This window comes from Cherax quadricarinatus, chromosome 24, assembly GCF_038502225.1.
Source record: "Cherax quadricarinatus isolate ZL_2023a chromosome 24, ASM3850222v1, whole genome shotgun sequence".
NCBI classification, from domain to species: Eukaryota; Metazoa; Arthropoda; class Malacostraca; order Decapoda; family Parastacidae; genus Cherax; species Cherax quadricarinatus.
In genome coordinates, this window is record NC_091315.1 from 21,382,131 (window position 1) to 21,404,318 (window position 22,188).

Genomic DNA, 22,188 nt, shown 5'->3' on the forward strand with positions numbered 1-22,188 from the left:
CACAGGGATGTTAGGAAGTATTTCTTCAGCCACAGAGTAGTCAGTAAGTGGAATAGTTTGGGAAGCGATGTAGTGGAGGCAGGATCCATACATAGCTTTAAGCAGAGGTATGATAAAGCTCACGGCTCGGGGAGAGTGACCTAGTAGCGATCAGTGAAGAGGCGGGGCCAGGAGCTCGGACTCGACCCCCGCAACCTCAACTAGGTGAGTACACACACACACACACACACACACACACACACACACACACACACACACACACACAAACACACACACACACACACACACATACACACACACTCAACAATTAATACTTGTACCAATAACTCATTATAGTTGTGACCGGTTGTGGAAGTGTGAATTGCTCTTTATTCTATAATATGTTCGTGATTGTAGCCATGTATAAACATAAGTAAATAAATTTACTTACTTACATGATTCATTACCTTTGTAACTTGTGAGTTCATTACCTTTGTACCTTGTTCAGCTATCAAAACTTTAGGGCTCAGTCCCTGGACCCATTATGTACCTCTGTAATCTTTTGACTACTGCCCACAGGATGGGTATGGGGTGCATAATAAACATATTAAACTACCTCTCTTCACGATCATCCACAAACACCAGCACCCACAATTTAAGGTAAGGTATACTATTATTTCTGTTGCATTTGTAGTCTTATGCATTAAAAAAACATAATACATCACAACAATGAACTATCATTACATATTCACTTTTATTTTTGTAAGATCTGGAGGTCTAAAAAAAAAAAAGTTGTTTAGCTTTTTTGAGGCACCCAGGAACGTAACCCTATTTTTCGCATAATTTCTACAGTTGTCTAACACAGATTTACCTAACACAGTATTTTCAGGAACATAACTACTGTGTAATGTAACGTTTTACTGTACGTATTTGATTACTGATATATACATAACATAGATTTACCTAACATGGTGTTTTCAAGAACGTAACTATCATGTAATATAACATTTTAATGCATTTGATTGCTGATATGTACAGTCTCAAAGGGGTCATAAACAATAAATCTAGGAATGACTAGGAACACAAGAGAACTGCTTAGCATACCAACACATTTATCAAATTTAACTGTTGTAAGGATTACAGGTTGTATTATGATTACAGGTAATGAGAATAAGAATGTACAGCCTTTAATATGTTTGTGGAAGATATGTAGAGCATTCAAAAAATAAAATTTAAAGTATTGTTATGGTGAGAAGAACTCATCAAGAGAAGACAGAAGAGTAAAGGTACATAAGAATGCAGTATCACAAAGGCAAACAAAATAAAGGAATATGTCTAAGTAGATGCCACTGAGAACTATATACAGTACTGTATATACAGTGGAACCTCAGTTTTTGTTTGCCCTGGTTTTCAACGACTTTTTTTGTCACAATTTTGTCCCTGTTTTCGTTCATAACCTTGGTTTTCATCCGCCATACCGAACATGTCTGCCTGCCCATGCCTACACAAAGCATCCCACACACGCATTTTGAGTCAGTCTGGCTTTTTCTTGTCGAGTGAACATTATCCTGCATTTTCATACAAAACATTTCATAATAATCTACTATTTTTTGTGCTTGTTTATTGAGTGCGACTGCTAAATACCATGGGGCCAAAGAAAGTTCCGAGTGTGCCCTTTGATAAAGAAGGTGAGAAATTGTGGCCAAAATGTGTCCAGGAGAGGGATTTTAAAGGATTTGAGGCTGACCCTGACAACCAACCTTATGCCTGTTGTAGTATCTATTGTGGCTTTGGGGAAGTCCATGGGGTTGGATGTGAGTGGCTAGGATGTGGAAGAGTTGGACGACAACAGGAAAAAGCTAACCAGTGAAGAGCTGCAACACCTTCAACTGGAACAGCAACAGATTGCAGCCGAGGAAATTGCTTCAGAGGAGGAGGAAGAGAGAGAGGAGAATGAGTCTTCTTCAGTGATTAAGGACATGTGTGCAAAGTGGAGTGAGTTGCAAAGTTTTGTGGAGGAATATCACCCTAACAAAGCTGTTGCAAGCCATGTCTGCAACATGTTCAATGACAATGTCTTGTCCCATTTTAAGCAAATCTTAAAGAGACGCCAGAAACAGACCTCTTTGGACAGATTTTTTGTGCGACAGAGGTCCTGTGACTCTCAAGATGGTCCTAATGCCATTAGAAGACAAAGAAGGGAAGTAACCCCGGATAGGGACTTGATACCTGAAGTCCTTATGGAAAGGGACTTCCCTTCCAAACAATAACCTCTCCCCCCTCTCCCCTCCTAGTCGTCTTCCATATGCCAGCAAGAGTTTTCAGTAAAGGTAAAATTTATGTTAAATGTTCATTTATCCATTTCATTAGTTCTTTATATTTATTTCTCATTGTTTTCTGTATGTAAAACTATAGTTATTCTCTAAAAAATATTTTTTTTTGTTAATATTTTTGGGTGTCTGGAACAGATTAATTAGATTTACATTATTTCTTATGGGAAATATTGCTTCAGTTTTCATCAGACTTTCTGAAGCAAATTAAAGTTGAAAACTGAGGTTCCACTGTATGTAAAAATGTGAAAATCCAAAAAAATATTTGTAAACATTGTATTACTAGGGCTAAATGACTACCTGAACAAAGTGAAAATACAGTACTAATTAAACTTACGAGGAGGTGAAGCTGTCCTTGCATACGTAGCTGAGTATGTTAGTGCAGCATTGCTTATAGAATAGCTGCCTTCCTCCTTGGCTTCCACCCCATCAAGACTCATACTAGCAATGCTAGCTGCAGGACGTCTCCGTGCACATAAAGTCTGGCAGTGAGTAGCATCAGTTCCTGCACTGGTAACAGGAACATCACTACTATTCATTTGGCCTTCTTTCTTGCACTGCAGAGCTGTGCCTAGTAGGAAAATTTAAAAGGATGAAAGCACTGTTTATTAAATCAAGAGATTTTAATACTATTAAAATATTTGTCAGTATTATTTCTAAACTTGGATAAATATTCAGTATGACTGGATTATCTGTAAAAAACAATATCTTCAGGAAACATAACTTTAAAGAGAAACTGTAAACAAAATAGGTATTTATATCCATGTATGTAAGGTCAGCCAAAAATATAATAGAAATCAAATTAAAACCTATATACATGTACATGTTTTAAACAAAAACATTAATCACATGAATTTATACAACCGAATTTTCCATGGGATATTCCAGTAAAATCTTGATATTGCCCTACAGATCGTAGCCCACGAGGCAAACCTCAAAATTTAGAATTAGATTGTTAAACTAAGAGTTTTCAGTTACTTATGTCTGATCTGTTTAAAATGTGATGAAGAAGCCCAAATCTTACCCTATGGCATAGTATACAGTATAGGTAAGTATATATTTTTGGTAAAGTTAATTTCTCAATGTAAATAAATATCACTATCTTTCGTTGACTTCATCTTCTCTTGTCTTCCTAGGTCAAGTATAAATTGTTACACCTCTTGCAAAATTGTTTCAAGTGTACAACTCTCTTTACAATAATTTAACTTGAATTATTTTTGTATTAGTTACCTACTGTCAAAGGCACTTGTCAAAAGACATTTTGCCAGTTATGTATGTGGGGTGTGTTAGTTACTGGTTGGCAAAGGCACTTGTTGATAGACTGTGGTGTATGTGAGGGGGGCTGTGGTGTGGGGGTGTGGTGTGTGTGTCTGGGGGTGTGGTGTGTGTGTGTGTGGGGGGGGTGAGGTGTAGTGTGTGTGTGTGTGTGTGTGTGTGTGTGTGGGGGGGAAGTGTGTGGACTGACCCCTGTGGGACCCCGCTCGTCACAGGTGCCCACTGTGACACCTCATCACATACTATGACTTGTTGTTGCCTCCCTGTTAGGTATTCTCTGATCCACTGCAGTACCCTTCCTGTTATACATGCCTGATCCTCTAGCTTCTGCACTAATCTCTTGTGACGAACTGTGTCGAAGGCCTTCTTGCAGTCCAAGAAAATGCAATCAACCCACCCCTCTTTCTCGTGTCCTACTTCTGTTACTTTGTTATAAAACTCCAGAAGGTTTGTGACACAGTATTTGCCTTCCATGAATCCGTGCTGGTTGTCATTTATAATCTTGTTCCGTTCCAGGTGCTCCACCACTCTCCTCCTGATTATCTTCTCCATGACTCTGCATACTATACATGTCAGTGACACTGGTCTATAGTTTAGTGCCTCGTTTCTGTCTTTCTTAAAAATTGGGACTACATTTCCCGTCTTCTATACCTCAGGTAGTTGCCCAGTTTCAAGGGATGTGTTGAAAATTGTGGTTAGTGGCACACACAGCATCTCTGCTCCCTCTCTAAGGACCCACGGAGAGATGTTGTCCGGTCCCACCGTCTTTGAGGTATCAAGGCTACTTAGCAGCTTCTTCACCTGCTCCTCAGTTGTGTGTATTTCATCTAACACTTGTTGGTATAACCCTTGTTGGTGTCCCCCCTCTGTTCTGTCTTCCCAGAGTCCTTCCTGTCTCTACTGTAAATACTTCCTTAAATCTTGTGTTGAACTCCTCACATACCTCTTGATCATTTCTTGTGAGCTCCCCACCTTCTTTCCTCAATCTAATTACCTGGTCTTTGACTGTTGTCTTCTTCCTAACGTGGATATACAGCAGTTTCGGGTCAGACTTGACTTTCGATGCTATGCTGTTTTCGTACTGTCGCTGGGCCTCCCTCCATATCTGTGCATACTCATTTCTGGCTCTTCAACTAATCTCTTTATTTTCCTGGGTCCTTTGCCTTCTGTACTTTTTTCCATTCTCTAGTACACTTAGTTTTTGCCTCCCTACACCTTAACCCATTTAGCTCTGACAGGATTTCAGGTTCCCAGCTTTTTTCTATAACCATAGCAATGTACTGGTAACAGTTGGAGGCCATAGGAAACTGGAGGGACCTTCACTACCTTCTAAAAACGTACTTGATTGTGAATCTGGTAACTTTGGTAGCTCTCTGCCTCGCACAACTTATCAACAAATTAGGACAAATCAATATGCCTTTCATAATTCAGGGCTAAAAGGGTTAAGGTAAACCAAGGGCTCATTCTGGTCTTCCCACTGTTTCTGTTTCCCTTGGAAACAAGCCTCTCCTCTGCCTCCTTGCATTTTGTTGTCACATAGTCCATCATTTCTTTTACTGGGTTTCCTGTCAGTTCTCTCTCCCGCTGAACATCTTGCAGGAAGTTCCTCATGCCTGTGTAGTCTCCCCTTTTGAAGTTTGGTTTTCCCGTCCTATTCCTGCTACTCTCTCCACTTGTAGCTCAACTATGTAATCAAAGCACAGAACCACATGATCACTAGTTCCAAGGGGCTTTTCATACATGATATCCTCGATGTCTGAACTACTCAAAGTGAATACAAGGTCCAGACTTGGACCTGCCTCGCATGGGCCAGTAGGCTTTCTGCAGTGTTCCTTCGTTCTTATGTTCTTATGTCTTGCTGGATCATCCTCACCTCTCTCTCTGGTAGTGTCTCTAACATGTTGATGCATGAGGCTTTCCAGTACCACATCCATCATCTTGGCTCTCCAAGTTTTGGGACCCCCATGGGGCAGGAAAATCTCCTGATTGAAATCACCCATAACTAGTAACTTTGCTTCCCCCATGTGAGCTCTTCTGGCCACCTCGGCTAGTGTGTCAACCATTGCTCTGTTACTCTTGTCGTATTCTTTTCTTGGCCTCCTGCAGTTCTGTGGCGGGTTGTACATTACTGCAATTACCACCTTGTGGCTCTCAGACTGGATTGTTCCTATTAAATAGTTCCTTTTGCACATTCCACCCATTCCTTCCATTTCCTCAAATCCCCACCCATTTCTAATGAGCAGTGCAACTCCTTCCCCCCTCTCCTCCCTCTATCTTTCCTGAGGATTTGATATCCAGGTGGAAAGACTGCATCTGCTATCATCCTGGTGAGATTTATTTCTGGGAGTGCTATTATGTCTGGGGATGTTTCCTTGATTCTTTCATGCCACTCCTCACAATTATTTGTTATTCTGTCTGCATTTGTATACCGAACCTTCAATTCCTTTTCTAAAACTGTCGTCTGGGGGGTACACTGGGGTTGGGGAAGTGGGAGACCTGCTAATGAACTATGGGTGGTTGCTGTGAGGGTGGAGTTGGTAATGAGGTGGGTGGGGGCATTGTATATGGCATGTGTTTTGGGTTAGAATGTTTGTTGCATTGGGGTTGTCCTGGTTGGGGGGGGGGGGCTTCTGTAGGTGGTTGTGAGGGAGGCTGTATTTGATCTTCCTCCTGAGTATGGGTTCTCCTGTCCATCTCCATCTTTATCTCTCTTTCTTCCTTGTCTTTGTACCATCTCTTTCAGTTTCTGCCTTTCTTATCATGCTGTCGCAGTCGAGATACACCTGGTATGCCGGCATGTACCTTAGTCTTGCTTTCTCCTGCAGGATCCTGTTTTGAGTCGATTCTGCCTTAAAAGTCACTTTGGCTGGCCGGTTTCTTCTACTTGCAAACATCCCTATTCAGCAAAAATTTGCCAGCTGGGTCATGTCATCTTCCAGCTGGCAAATATTTGGAGAATAGGGGAGATTTGCAAGAAGAAGAACCCAGCCAAAGTGAATGTGAGTGTGTGTGTGTACTCACCTAATTGTACTCACCTAATTGTGGTTGCAGGGGTCGAGACTCAGCTCCTGTCCCCGCCTCTTCACTGATTGCTACTGGGTCCTCTCTCTCTCTCTGCTTCCTGAGCTTTGTCATACCTCTTCTTAAAACTATGTATGGTTCCTGCCTCCACTACTTCACTTGCTAGGCTATTCCACTTGCTGACAACTCTATGACTGAAGAAATACTTCCTAACGTCCCTGTGACTCGTCTGAGTCTTCAGCTTCCAGTTGTGACCCCTTGTCCCTGTGTCCCCTCTCTGGAACATCCTATCTCTGTCCACCTTGTCTATTCCCCGCAGTATCTTGTATGTCGTTACCATGTCTCCCCTGACCCTTCTGTCCTCCAGTGTCGTCAGTCCGATTTCCCTTAACCTTTCCTCGTACGACATTCCCTTGAGCTCTGGGACTAGCCTTGTTGCAAACCTTTGTACTTTCTCTAACATCTTGACGTGCTTGACCAGGTGTGGGTTCCAGACTGGTGCTGCATACTCCAGTATGGGCCTAACATACACAGTGTACAGTGTCTTGAACGATTCCTTATTAAGGTATCGGAACGCTATTCTCAGGTTTCCCAGGCGCCCGTATGCTGCAGCAGTTATTTGGTTGATGTGTGCCTCCAGTGATGTGCTCGGTGTTATGGTCACGCCAAGGTCTTTCTCCCTGAGTGAGGTCTGTAGTCTTTGTCCACCTAGCCTATACTCTGTCTGCAGTCTTCTTTGCCCCTCCCCAATCTTCATGACTTTGCATTTGGCTGGATTGAATTCGAGAAGCCAGTTACTGGGCCACATGTCCAGCCTGTCCAGGTCTCTTTGTAGTCCTGCCTCATCTTCGTCCGATTTAATTCTTCTCATCAACTTCACGTCATCTGCGAACAGGGACACTTCAGAGTCTATTCCTTCCATCATGTCGTTCACATATATCAAAAATAGCACTGGTCCTAGAACTGACCCCTGTGGAACCCTGTTCGTAACAGGCGCCCACTGTGATACCTCTTCACGTACCATGACTCGTTGCTGCCTCCCTGTCAGGTATTCCCTTATCCATTGCAGTGCCCTCCCTTTTACATGCGCCTGATCCTCCAGCTTCTGCACTAATCTCTTGTGGGGAACTGTGTCAAAGGCCTTCCTGCAGTCTAGGAAAACGCAATCTACCCACCCCTCTCTCTCGTGTCTTACTTCTGTTACCTTGTCATAAAACTCCAGGAGGTTTGTGATACAAGATTTGCCTTCCATGAACCCATGCTGGTTTTCATTTATAATCTTGTTCCTTTCCAGGTGTTCGACCACTCTCCTCCTGATAATCTTCTCCATGACTTTGCACACAATACATGTCAGAGAGACAGGTCTGTAGTTTAGTGCCTCGTTTCTGTTTCCTTTCTTAAATATGGGGACTACATTAGCTGTCTTCCATTTCTCAGGTAGTTGCCCAGTTTCAAGGGATGTGTTGAAGATTGTGGTTAGAGGCACGCACAGCATCTCTGCTCCTTCTCTAAGGACCCATGGGGAGATGTTGTCCGGTCCCATCGCCTTTGAGGTGTCAAGGTCACTTAAGAGCTTCTTCACCTCATCAGTTGTTCGTATGTCATCCAACACTTGTTGGTATATTCCCTCTTTATGTTCCCTTCTGTGCTGTCTTCCCACAGCCCTTCCTGTCTCTACTGTAAAAACTTCCTTAAATCTCCTGTTCAGCTCCTCACATACCTCCTGATCGTTTCTTGTGAGTTCTCCACCTTCTCTCCTTAATCTGATCACCTGGTCTTTGACTGTTGTCTTCCTCCTGATGTGGCTATACAACAGTTTCGGGTCAGTCTTGATTCTCGATGCTATGTCGTTTTCATACTGTCGCTGGGCCTCGCTCCTTACCTGTGCATACTCATTCCTGGCTCTGCGACTGGTCTCCCTATTTTCGTGTGTTCTCTGCCTTCTGTACTTTTTCCATTCTCTACTGCACTTTGTTTTTGCCTCCTTACACCGTCGGGTAAACCAGGGGCTCGTTCTGGTCTTCCCGTTGTTACTGTTGCCCTTGGGAATAAACCTTTCCACTGCCTCCTTGTATTTTGTTGTTACATATTCCATCATTTCATTTACTGGCTTTCCTGCCAGTTCTCTGTCCCACTGGACCTCCTACAGGAAGTTCTTCAACCCTATGTAGTCCCCTCTTTTATAAGAACATAAGAACATAAGAACGAAGGAACACTGCAGAAGGCCTACTGGCCCATGCGAGGCAGGTCCAAGTCCCTACCGGCTTAAGCCAATGCACCCAACCTAGTCAGGTCAGGTCACATTGACTTAAGGGAGGAACACGGCAACCGACCTGTTAGCACAAGCTATCAGGTCTAACTCACACCCACCCACATCTACTCATGTATTTATCCAACCTATTTTTAAAGCTACACAACGTTCTGGCCTCTATAACGGTACTTGGGAGTTTGTTCCACTCATCCACAACTCTATTACCAAACCAGTACTTTCCTATATCCCTCCTGAATCTGAATTTTTCCAACTTAAAACCATTGCTGCGAGTCCTGTCTAGGCTAGATATTTTCAGCACACTATTTACATCCCCTTTATTTATTCCTGTCTTCCACTTATAAACCTCAATCATATCCCCCCTAATTCTACGTCTTTCTAGAGAGTGCAGTTTCAGGGCCCTTAGTCTATCCTCATAGGGAAGGTTTCTGATACATGGGATCATCTTTGTCATCCTCCTTTGTACATTTTCCAGAGAATTTATATCCATTCTGTAATACGGTGACCAAAACTGTGCAGCATAATCTAAATGAGGCCTAACCAAGGATGTATAGAGTTGAAGAACAACCTGAGGACTCCTATTATTTATGCTTCTTGATATGAAGCCAAGGATTCTATTAGCTTTATTGCGAACACTTATGCACTGTTGTCTTGGTTTCAGATTACTGCTAACCAGAACTCCTAAATCTTTTTCGCAATCCGTAATATTAAGATCTACATTATTTAGTTTATATGTGGCATGGTTATTGTCCTGTCCAACATTTAGAACTTTGCATTTGTCTATATTAAACTGCATCTGCCACTTCTCCGACCACTGCATCAGTCTATTCAAATCTTCCTGGAGTGCTCGAATGTCCTCGTCAGAATGAATTCGACGGCCTATTTTGGTGTCATCGGCAAACTTGCCGATGTCGCTCTTTATGCCCTCATCTATGTCGTTTATGTAGATTGTGAACAGCAGGGGGCCCAACACTGACCCCTGTGGAACACCGCTCGTGACGCTTCCCCACTCTGATTTCTCCCCATTTATGCAAACTCTCTGCTGCCTCTTTGTCAACCATGCCTCTATCCAGGAAAAAATTTCTCCTCCTATTCCATGTGCTTTAATTTTCCTCAATAGTCTCTGATGTGGGACCCTGTCAAAAGCCTTACTGAAGTCCATATACACAATATCATATTCGTTACCATGATCTACCTCCTCAAATACCTTAGTGAAAAAAGTTAATAAATTCGTAAGGCAGGAACGTCCCTTTGTAAAACCATGCTGAGATTCGTTGATTAATTTATGCTTTTCAAGGTGGCTACGAACTGCCTCGGCAATTATTGATTCCATAAATTTTCCCACTATGGAGGTTAGGCTTATTGGTCTATAGTTCGAAGCTAAGGACCTGTCACCTGTTTTGAAAATAGGTATCACATTTGCCATTTTCCACTTATCTGGCACCATGCCAGTTTGTAGTGATATGTTGAAAAGATTAGCCAAAGGTGTGCTAAGCTCCTCTTTACATTCCTTTAGAACCCTTGCATACAGTTCATCAGGGCCTGGGGATTTGTTAGGTTTTAATTTATCTATTTGCCTAAGGACCATGTCACTTGTGACCCTAATAGTGCACAGTTTATTATCGTCCTGTTCTACATAATTTATCATTACTGGAATATCACTGGTATCCTCCTGTGTAAAAACTGAGAGGAAGTATGTGTTAAAAATTCTACACATTTCCTTATCACTGTCAGTGAGCTGACCCGAGGAACTTTTGAGTGGGCCTATCTTGTCCCTGATCTTACTTCTGTATACCTGAAAGAATCCTTTTGGGTTAGTCTTCGATTCTCTTGCAACTTTAACCTCATAATCTCTTTTTGCTTTTCTAATTCCCTTTTTTATTTCTCTCTTTAACTGAATATATCGATTTCTTAATTGCCCCTCTCCTCTTTTGATTTGCCTATATATGCCTCTCTTTTGACCAATCAGATATTTTAATCTATTGTTCATCCATTTAGGATCATTTTTGTTTGATCTGATTTCCCTATTTGGAACATAATTTGACTGAGCAGCTAGAACTATGCCCTGGAAAGCATCATATCGGCAACCATCACCACCTACCTGACCCCTAGTCAGGTCATTCCAGTTCAGCCCACCTAAGTAATTTTTCAGTCCTATGAAATCAGCCAAGCGAAAGTCAGGGACGGAGACTTGATTGCCATTATTAGGGGAATTCCATGATATGTTAAAACTGAGTGATTTGTGATCACTCTCCCCAAGCTCATCATTAACCTCAAGATTATTAATTAGTGTTTCCCTACTGGCAAGAACCAAGTCAAGGAGGTTATTTCCCCTAGTTGGCTCTGTCACAAAGTGTTTTAAAAAACAATCCTGGATCGTATCAAGAAAGTCACCCGACTCTAAATTTCCTGTCAAATTGCTCCAGTCAATCTGTCTATAGTTGAAATCTCCCATTAGCACAACATTTTCGTATGTAGATGCCTTACGAATTTCGTCCCATAGAAGTTTACTGCACTCCCTATCAAGATTTGGGGCCCTGTAAATCACACCCAAAATTAGTTTTTCTCGGCCCTCGAGAAGCTGTAACCAAACAGATTCAGTGGCTGACGCTTCTAATTTAATATCTTGTCTAACACAACAATTTAAATTGTCTCTGACATACATCGCTACTCCACCACCTTTCCTGTTGACCCTGTCAGTGTGGAATAATTTATAGCCTTGTATGTGACATTCAGATGGCATCTCTCTATCTTTCAGATTGAGCCAGGTCTCTGTTATAGCAATAATATCTATGTTTCCTGCACTTGCAATTAATCTTAGCTCATCTATCTTATTTCTAACACTCCTGCTATTAGTATAGTAAACCTTAAGGGAGCTAGTCCCTTGCTGCCCTCTGCTGTCCCCCTTTGTTTTCTGACCTGTTCTATTGTCTTTATTTATAACTTCATGCTGAATGCCTTTTATACATTTACTGTTTCCAACCCTAGTGTTGCAACCTGCTTGTTTCCCACACACACCCATACCTCTATCTTCCATCAGTTTAAAATCATAGGCATTTCACCAATGGCCTTCTCAATCGAGTCTGCAAGTGCTACCACCCCAGCCCCAGAGAGATGAACCCCATCCCTTGCATACATATCATGTTTGCCATAAAAGTTGTTCCAGTTGTCAATGAATGGGATTGCAAGTTCCTTGCAGTATCTGTCTAGCCAGCAATTTACACCAATTGCCCTAGACAACCATTCATTTCCTACTCCCCTTCTAGGCAAGATGCTACATATGATTGGGATCCCTCCCTTAGACTTAATGAAATCTATAGCTGACCTGTACTTATCTAGCAGCTCTTCTCTCCTACCCTTCCCAATATCATTTCCACCAGCACTGAGACAGATAATGGGCTTGTTCCCATTACCTGACATGATATTATCCAGCCTGTTGACAATGTCCCCAACACCAGCTCCAGGGAAGCACACTCTATCTCTCATCTTCTTATTCCTATTACAAAAAGCACGGTCAACATATCTTACCTGAGAGTCACCAACCACAAGAATGCGCTTACCTTCATTAGCAGGGGCAGTAGTACCCTTACCTTCACTGGCCACTGAAGTACATTCATCCTGGAGAACAGAGAAGCGATTTCCTACCTTCAGATCTTCACTCTTAACTTTCCTTACTCTGATGCGCCTCCCATTACTGTGAACAACTCGCCACTTGTAGCAGGTGCTGGGCTGCACCTCACTGCTGGTACCCGTTGCTACCTCCCCACCTACAGCCTCCTCACAGTGAGAGACAGACTGCACCTCACTGCTAGAAGCCTCATTCCCCACATCTCCAACCACCTCACACTCTCTCCCAGGCCCATTGAGGTGGACCTTCAGCCTCCTAATCTCCTCCTGGAGAAGCAAGACCTCCTCCTTCAACTCTCCAAACTCAGTTTTTAAAACACTGCAGAAGCAAGCCATGCTTTGTAACCGTCCACGCTAATCCCCAAAGCAGCTCAGGGTCTGTGACCTCACGTGACGACTGACCACTGAACACTGAACGACTGACCCATAACCTCCCCCATAGTCAGGCTTTTCCCATTCAACTCCTGTTATTCTCTCCACTTGCAGCTCTATGTATTCAAAGCACAGAACCACGTGGTCGCTAGCTCCTAGGGGACTCTCATACTTGATGTCTTCAATGTCTGAGCTGCCCAGGGTGAACACAAGGTCCAATCTTGCTGGTTCATCCTCCCCTCTCACTCTGGTAGTGTCCTTAACATGTTGGTGCATGAGGTTTTCCAGCACCACGTCCAACATCCTGGCTCTCCATGTTTCGGGACCCCCATGTGGCTCCAGGTTTTCCCAGTCAATCTCCCTGTGGTTGAAATCCCCCATAACCAGCAACTTTGCTCTGCTGGAATGAGCTCTTCTTGCCACCTCAGCAAGTGTGTCCACCATTGCTCTGTTGCTCTTTTCATATTCCTCTCTTGGCCTCCTGCAGTTCTGTGGTGGATTATACATCACTGCAATGATCACTTTGTGTTCCCCAGACTGAAGTGTACCTGCTATGTAGTCTCTTTCTCCCGTCTCATCTATGCCTTCCATTTTCTCGAATTTCCATCTGTTTTTTACGAGCAGAGCAACCCCACCTCCCCCCCTGCCCCTTCTATCTTTCCTCATGATCTGGTATCCTGGTGGGAAGATTGCATCTGTTATTGTCTCTGTGAGTTTTGTTTCTGTAACTGCTATGATGTCTGGGGACTTCTCATTGATTCTTTCTTGCCATTCCTCATGTTTATTCGTTAATCCATCTGCATTTGTGTACCAAACCTTCAACTTCTGTTCTAATACTGTAACTGTGGTGTGGGGGGTGGAAACAGAGGGATCGGTGTGTGATGGTTGGTTTGGATTGTTCAGTTTCCTTGGGGGTGTCGTGGCTGGAGTTCTTCTGCAGGTGTTTCTGGGGGGTGTGCTTGCCCTTCCATTTGATCCTGGGTTATTCTGCTCTCCTTTTTCATTTCCTCCCATTTCTCCTTTCGTTTTTGAACTCTCTCTTTTATCGTCTTCCTTTCGTCCTGTGTTCTGTCTCGATTGAGGTACACACTCCGGAACTCCTGCTTGCCTCTCAGCCGTGCTTTCTCCTGCAGGATCATGGTTCGGGTTGATTCTGCCTTGAAAATTACTTTGAAAGGCCGATTCCTTTTCTTTGTGAACCACCCAATTCTCCGAAAATTTGCCACCTGGGTCGTGTCCCCCTCGCCTATCACCTTCATGATATCTTCAATCGCTTTTTTCTCCTCCTGCTTTCTTTCATCATAAGTTTCCCCTTTAGCTTTGTCTAGCCCATAGACAAACATGGATCTCTCCCTTTCCACCTCCCACTGTGACTCCCATTGCATCCTCTGATGTGTTTTAGTTCCTTCCCGTGGAGTGTTCCTTCCTTCAGTCCCTTCCCTAGTTATGGCCCCTATGCTTCTTGGTTTGTCCTTCCTGCTCACCTGTTCCTGGCCCCCACAGGTATCTGGTAAGGTCCTTGCACATGTCCTAGTTCCTTCAATGTCTTCCAACCTCTCATTCTGTCCTAGTGTGCTCCCTGTCTTTGTTTTGGCCCCATGTGGGTTTGACAGGACCTCTGCATACAGTTTAGTTTCCATGCTTCCTTCAGACCTGTTGTGTGTGTTTGATGTAGCCATTGCCGATGCTACTTCTGTAATATCTTTGTCTCTGTGCTGTTTCAGATGTCTCAGCTCCTCTTCTAATCTCTCTATCTTGATTTCTGCTGCTGTGGCCTGTTGCTTCCACCTTCTGCATTCTGCTGCTAACCTCTCTTCCATCTTCCTTTCCAGCTCATCTAGTCTCCTTCCCAAGTCTTCCTCCCTTTTTTTGAGCTCTACCTCCCATTCCTCCCTCCCAGATTTGTCCTTGGAGCCCCTTGTCCTCATCCTGGTTCTAGGTTCCCCCGTTGCTCCACAGAAGGGGGGACAGGTGGTTAGGGGGAGGTGAATAGATGGTTAGGAGGAGAGGGGATGGATGGTTGTGGGGAAGGGGGAGGATGGTTATTGGAGGGGTAGAGATAGTTGGGGAGGGGGTTAGATGGTTTGAGGGAGAGAGGGGATGGATGGTTATGGGGGAGGGGAGGATGGTTATTGGAGGGAGGGAGGTAGTTGGGGGGGTTAGACGGTTTGGGGAGGGGATAGGTGGTTTGGGGGTGGGGTAGGTGGCTAAGGTGAGGTGGTTAGGGGAGGGGAGGTACGTGTTTGTGTCAAGTGGTGGAGGGTGTGTGTGCGTGTGTGTGTGTGTGTAGTGTGTGTGGCGTGTGTGTGTGTGTGTGTGTGTGTGGTGTGTGTGGTGTGTGGTGTGTGTGTGTGGTGTGTGTGTGGTGTGTGTGTGTGGTCTGTGTGTGTGTGGTGTGTGTGTGTGGTCTGTGTGTGTGGTCTGTGTGTGTGGTCTGTGTGTGTGTGGTGTGTGTGTGGTGTGTGTGTGTGGTGTGTGTGTGTGGTGTATGTGTGTGGTCTGTGTGTGGTGTGTGTGTGGTGTGTGTGTGTGGTGTGTGTGTGGTGTGTGTGTGTGTGGTGTGTGTGTGTGGTGTGTGTGTGTGGTGTGTGTGTGTGGTGTGTGTGTGTGGTGTGTGTGTGTGGTGTGTGTGTGTGGTGTGTGTGGTGTGTGTGGTGTGTGTGTGTGGTGTGTGTGTGTGTGTGGTGTGTGTGTGTGGTGTGTGTGGTGTGTGTGTGGTGTGTGTGTGTGGTGTGTGTATATGTATGTGTGTTTGTGTGTGTGTGTGTGTGTGTGTGTACTCACCTAGTTGTACTCACCTAGTTGAGGTTGCAGGGGTAGAGTCCAAGCTCCTGGCCCCGCCTCTTCACTGGTCGCTACTAGGTCACTCTCCCTGAACCATGAGCTTTATCGTACCTCTGCTTAAAGCTATGTATGGATCCTGACTCCACTACATCGCTTCCCAAACTATTCCACTTCCTGACTACTCTGTGGCTGAAGAAATACTTCCTAACATCCCTTTGATTCATCTGTCTCTTCAACTTCCAACTGTGTCCCCTTGTTACTGTGTCCAATCTCTGGAACATCCTGTCTTTGTCCACCTTGTCAATTCCTCTCAGTATTTTGTAAGTCGTTATCATGTCCCCCCTATCTCTCCTGTCCTCCAGTGTCGTCAGGTTGATTTCCCTTAACCTCTCCTCATAGGACATACCTCTTAGCTCTGGGACTAGTCTTGTTGCAAACCTTTGCACTTTCTCTAGTTTCTTTATATGCTTGGCTAGGTGTGGGTTCCAAACTGGTGCCGCATACTCCAATATGGGCCTAACGTACACGGTGTATAGGGTCCTGAACGATTCCTTATTAAGATGTCGGAATGCTGTTCTGAGGTTTGCCAGGCGCCCATATGCTGCAGCAGTTATTTGGTTGATGTGCGCTTCAGGAGATGTGCCTGGTGTTATACTCACCCCAAGATCTTTTTCCTTGAGTGATGTTTGTAGTCTCTGACCCCCTAGACTGTACTCCATCTGCGGTCTTCTTTACCCTTCCCCAATCCTCATGACTTTGCACTTGGTGGGATTGAACTCCAGGAGCCAGTTGCTGGACCAGGTCTGCAGCCTGTCCAGATCCCTTTGTATTTCTGCCTGGTCTTCGATCGAATGAACTCTTCTCATCAACTTCACGTCATCTGCAAACAGTGACACCTCGGAGTTTATTCCTTCCGTCATGTCGTTCACAAATACCAGAAACAGCACTGGTCCTAGGACTGACCCCTGTGGGACCCCACTGGTCACAGGTGCCCACTCTGACACCTCGCCTCGTACCATTACTCTCTGCTGTCTTCCTGACAAGTATTCCCTGATCAATTGCAGTGCCTTCCCTGTTATTCCTGCTTGGTCCTCCAGTTTTTGCACTAATCTCTTGTGTGGTACTGTGTCAAACGCCTTCTTGCAGTCTAAGAAAATGCAATCCACCCACCCCTCTCTCTCTTCTCTTACTGCTGTCACCATGTCATAGAACTCCAGTAGGTTTGTGACACAGGATTTCCCGTCTCTGAAACCATGTTGTCTGCTGGTGATGAGATCATTCCTTTCTAGATGTTCCACCATTCTTCTCCTGACAATCTTTTCCATGATTTTTCATGCTATACATGTCATTGACACTGGTCTGTAGTTTAGTGCTTCATGTCTGTCTCCTTTTTTAAAGATTGGTACCACATTTGCTGTCTTCCATGCCTCAGGCAATCTCCCTGTTTCGATAGATGTATTGAATATTGTTGTTAGGGGTACACATAGCACCTCTGCTCCCTCTCTCAGGACCCATGGAGAGATGTTATCTGGCCCCATTGCCTTTGAGGTATCTAGCTCACTCAGAAGCCTCTTCACTTCTTCCTCGGTTGTGTGTACTGTGTCCAGCACATGGTGGTGTACCCCACCTCTCCGTCTTTCTGGAGCCCCTTCTGTCTCCTCTGTGAACACTTCTTTGAATCTCTTGTTGAGTTCCTCACATACTTCACTGTCATTTCTTGTTGTCTCTCCTCCTTCCTTCCTTAGCCTGATTACCTGGTCCTTGACTGTTGTTTTCCTCCTTATGTGGCTGTATAACAGCTTCGGGTCAGATTTGGCTTTCGCTGCTATGTCGTTTTCATATTGTTGTTGGGACTCCCTTCTTATCTGTGCATGTTCGTTTCTGGCTCTACGACTGCTCTCCTTATTCTCCTTGGTCCTTCGCCTTCTATATTTCTTCCATTCCCTAGCACACTTGGTTTTTGCCTCCTTGCACCTTTAGGTGAACCATGGGCTCATCCTGGCTTTTTCATTATTCCTGTTTCCCTTGGGTACAAGCCTCTCCTCAGCCTCCTTGCACATTGTTGCTACATATTCCATCATCTCATTAACTGGCTTCCCTGCCAGTTCTCTGTCCCACTGAACCTCGTTCAGGATAGGTGTGTGGGGTGTATGTGTGTGTGGGGTGTGTAGGGGTATGTGTGTGTGGGGTGTGTAGGGGTATGTGTGTGTGGGGTGTGTAGGGGTATGTGTGGGTGTGTGTAGTGTGTGTAGTGTGTGTGTGTGTGTGTGTGTGTGTGTGTGTGTGTGTGTGTGTGTGTGTGTGTGTGTGTGTGTGTGTGTGTGTTGTGTGTTTTGTTTGTGTGTTGTGTGTGTTTGTTTTGTGTGTGGTGTGTGTGTGGTGTGTGTGTGGTGTGTGTGTGGTGTGTGTGTGGTGTGTGTGTGGTGTGTGTGTGGTGTGTGTGTGGTGTGTGGGTGTGTGTGTGTGTGTGTGTGTGTGTGTGTGTGGGTGTGTGTGTGTGTGTGTGTGTGTGTGTGTGTGTGTGTGTGTGTGTGTGTGTGTGGTGTGGTGTGTGTGTGTGTGTGGTGTGTGTGTGTGTGTGTGTGTGTGTGTGTGTGTGTGTGTGTGTGTGTGTGTGTGTGTGTGTGTGTGTGTGTGTGTGGTGTGTGTGTGGTGTGTGTGTGTGTGGTGTGTGTGTGTGTGGTGTGTGTGTGTGTGGTGTGTGTGTGTGGTGTGTGTGTGGTGTGTGTGTGTGTGTGTGTGTGTGTGGTGTGTGTGTGTGTGTGTGTGTGTGGTGTGTGTGTGTGTGTGTGTGTGTGGTGTGTGTGTGTGTGTGTGGTGTGTGGTGTGTGTGTGTGTGTGGTGTGTGTGTGTGGTGTGTGTGTGGTTGTGTGTGTGTGTGGGTGTGTGTGTGTGTGTGTGTGTGTGTGTGTGTGTGTGTGTGTGTGTGTGTGTGTGTGTGTGTGTGTGTGTGTGTGTGTGTGTGTGTGTGTACTCACCTATTTGTGGTTGCAGGGGTCGATTCACAGCTCCTGGCCCTGCCTTTTCATTGATTGCTACTAGGTCCTGTCTCTCCCTGCTCCATGAGCTTTATCATACCTCGCCTTAAAACTATGTATGGTTCCCGCCTCCACTACTTCACTTTCTAGGCTATTCCACGGCTTGACTACTCTATGACTGAAGAAATACTTCCTAACATCCCTTTGATTCATCTGAGTCTTCAACTTCCAATTGTGACCTCTTGTGTCTGTGTCCCATCTCTGGAACATCCCGTCTTTGTCCACCTCGTCTATTCCGCGCAGTATTTTATGTCATTATCATGTCTCCCCTGACCCTCCTTGCCTCCAGTGTCGTCAGGCCGATTTCCCTCAACCTTTCTTCGTAGGACAATCCCCGTAGCTCTGGGACTAGTCTTGTTACAAACCTTTGCACTTTCTCTAATTTCTTGACGTGCTTGACTAGGTGTGGATTCCAAATTGGTGCTGCATACTCCAGTATGGGCCTGAAGTAAATGGTATACAGAGTCTTGAACGAATCCTTACTGAGGTATCGGAACGCTATCCGTAGGTTTGCCAGGCGCCCATATGCTGCAGCAGTTATCTGATTGATGTGCGCCTCGGGAGATATGCTCGGTGTGTGTGTGTGTGTGTGTGTCACCTCTACTGTCCCTCATCCTCATAGCATAGACAAAAACACCCGGCACACTTTTGTATCATCATTTGCAGATGACACTAAAATAAATATGAAAGTCAGTACGGTAGAGGACACTGAAAAAGTACAGGAAGACAAACAGGATTTTCCAGTGGGCAGTGGAAAACAACATGACATTCAATGGTAATAAGTTCCAGCTGCTTAGGTATGAAAAGAATGAAGAACTCAAAAGGAGCACTATATACAAAACTCATGAGGGTCACCAAATAGAACGTAAGGAACATGTAAAAGACCTAGGAATAATTATGTCAGTGGACCTTTCTTTTAAAGACCATAACAAGACAAAGATCACGACAGCCAGGAAGATGAATGGGTGGGTATTGGGAACTTTCATAACAAGGGAAACAATGCCGATGGTGACACTCTTCAAATTGCTAGTGCTCCCTCACTTAGAATATTGCTCAGTGCTGACGGGCCCGTTCAGGGCAGGAGAAATATCGGAGCTGGAACAAATACAGAGATCGTTTACGGCTCACACTGAGCCAGTAAAGCACCTAAACTACTGGGAACGCCTGCAAGTCTTGAACATGTACTCATTGGAGCGGAGGAGAGAGAGGTACATGATAATATATACTTGGAATGTACTCGAGGGCTTGGTCCCAAATCTGCACATTGCCATAACAACATACTGGAGTGAGAGATATGGGAGGAAGTGTAAAATAAACCCAGTGAGGAGCAGGGGTGCGGTGGGGACAATAAGGGAATACTGAATCAACATCCGGGGTCCCAGACTTTTCAACATCTTACCAGAAGATATCAGAAACACTGTTGGAACAAGTGTTGAAGCCTTCAAGAGGAAACTAGACAAGTATCTTCACCAGGTGCCAGATCAACCAGGCTGTGATGGATATGAGGGGCAGCGGGCCTCCAGCAGCAACAGCCTGGTTGACCAGGCGAACACCAGACGAGCCTGGCCCATGGCCGGGCTCAGAGAGTAGATATACTCTCAAAATTCTTCAAAGGTAAAGGTATATCAAAGGTGTGGTGTGCCATGCTGGTGACTATTACACTGACAATGTTGTGAAACACTTTAGGAATGTCATAAAGGAACGGGAGGTACAGGCCTCTATGGACAGATATGTTGTGCGACAGAGGTCCAGTGACTCTCAAGCTGGTCCTAGTGGCATTAAAAGAAGGGAAGTAACCCCGGAAAAGGACTTGCCACCTCAAGTCCTAATGGAAGGGGATTCCCCTTCTAAACATTAACACCATCCAGAGTCTCCCCTCCTCCCATCCCATCAATCATCACCAGATCTTCAATAAAGGTAAGTGTCCTGTAACTGTGCATGTCTTCTTCAATTTGTGGGTATTAAAATTAATATTTCATGTGGTAAAAAAATTTTTTTGTTCATACTTTGGGGTGTCAGGAACGGATTAATTTGATTTCCATTACATGTATTTCTCATCGGGAAAATTAATTCGCCTAACGATAATTTCGCCTAACGTTGAGCTCTCAGGAACAGATTAATAGCGTTAGGCGAGGGTCCACTGTATATACAGTGGTCCCTCGTTTTTCGTAGTTAATCCGTTCCTGGAGTTGCTATTATTATCGAAATCTACGATTTTCAAATCAATTTTCCCCTTAAGAAATAATGTAAATACAATTAATCCGTTCCTGACACCCAGAAGTAGTAAAACAAAAAAAATTTTTACAAGAAATAAAGATGTAGTGCATAAACAATACAAAGGGAATTGATGAATGAAACATTAACAGCATAACACTTACCTTTATTGGAGATTCTTCTTAGTGTATGGGAGACTGGAGGAGGAGGAGAGAGATTGGATTGTTTACAGTTTGGAAGGGGAATCCCCTTTCAGCAACACCTCAGGTACCAATTGCTTTTCTGGGGTTGCTTCTCTTCTCTGTTTCTTAATGCTACTAGGACCAGCTTGAGAGTCACTGGAGTCCTGTCTCACAAAATAACTGTGGAGAGAGCTCTGCTTCTGGTGTCTCTTTAACACTTCCCTAAAATGGGCCAAGACTTTGTCACTGTACATGTTGCCAACATGGCTTGCAACAGCCTTGTCAGGGTGATGTTTCTCCATAAATCTTTCCATCTTACCCCACATTTCAAAAATCTCCTTAATTTCTGAAGAAGGCACCTTCTTCCAAATCTCTTCCTCCTCCTCTGCAGCAAGATTCTGAGCTGCAATCTGTTGCTCTTCCTGCTGAAGCTCTTGCAGCTCCTCAGTGGTGAGCTCTTTGTTGTGGTCTTCCAACAACTCCTCCAAACTCACATCCAACCCCATGGAACTCCCCAGTGCCACAATAGATTTAATAATTGACATAGGCTCATCAGGGTCAGCCCCAAACCCTTCAAAATCCTTCGTGGACACAATCTGGCCACAATTTTCTCCAAGCAGAGTTCAAAGTCCTGGTAGTCACTCCCTCCCAAGCCTTACCTATAAGGCTTATGCAATGGAGGATGCTGAAGTGTTCTCTCCAAAAATCTCTTAGACACTCACTTGACCCTGAGGTCACATTCAAGCACCTTTGAAACATTGTTTTGGTGTAGGGTTTTTTAAAGTTTAAAATGACCTGCTGGTCCATGCGCTGGAGGAGAGGAGTGGTATTCGGGGGCAAGAACTTTACTGTGATGAACCCAAACTCCTTGAAAATTAGGTCATCCAAGTTTGGAGGATGAGCAGGTGCATTATCCATTACTAGGAGGCACTTGAGATCCAATTTCTTTTCCAGGAGGTAATTCTTCACACTAGGGCCAAACACTTCATTGAACCACTCGACGAAAATTTCCCTCTTGACCCATGCCTTACTATTAAATTTCCAAAACACACACACTTTACTCTTCATAACATTGTTTTTCCTGAACACTCTGGGAT

At 44.5% G+C, this 22,188-nt stretch overlaps 1 protein-coding gene across 1 annotated transcript in view; it reads right to left on the reverse strand.

The window, feature by feature from the left end:
- The window catches only part of Grip (Glutamate receptor interacting protein), a 113,962-nt gene that overhangs the window by 41,122 nt on the left and 50,652 nt on the right, over window positions 1–22,188 (reverse strand). The window contains exon 15 of the mRNA XM_070088483.1: window positions 2,647–2,880. Within this exon, the coding sequence (XP_069944584.1) occupies window positions 2,647–2,880 (234 nt within the window). The remainder of the gene's footprint in view (window positions 1–2,646; window positions 2,881–22,188) is intronic.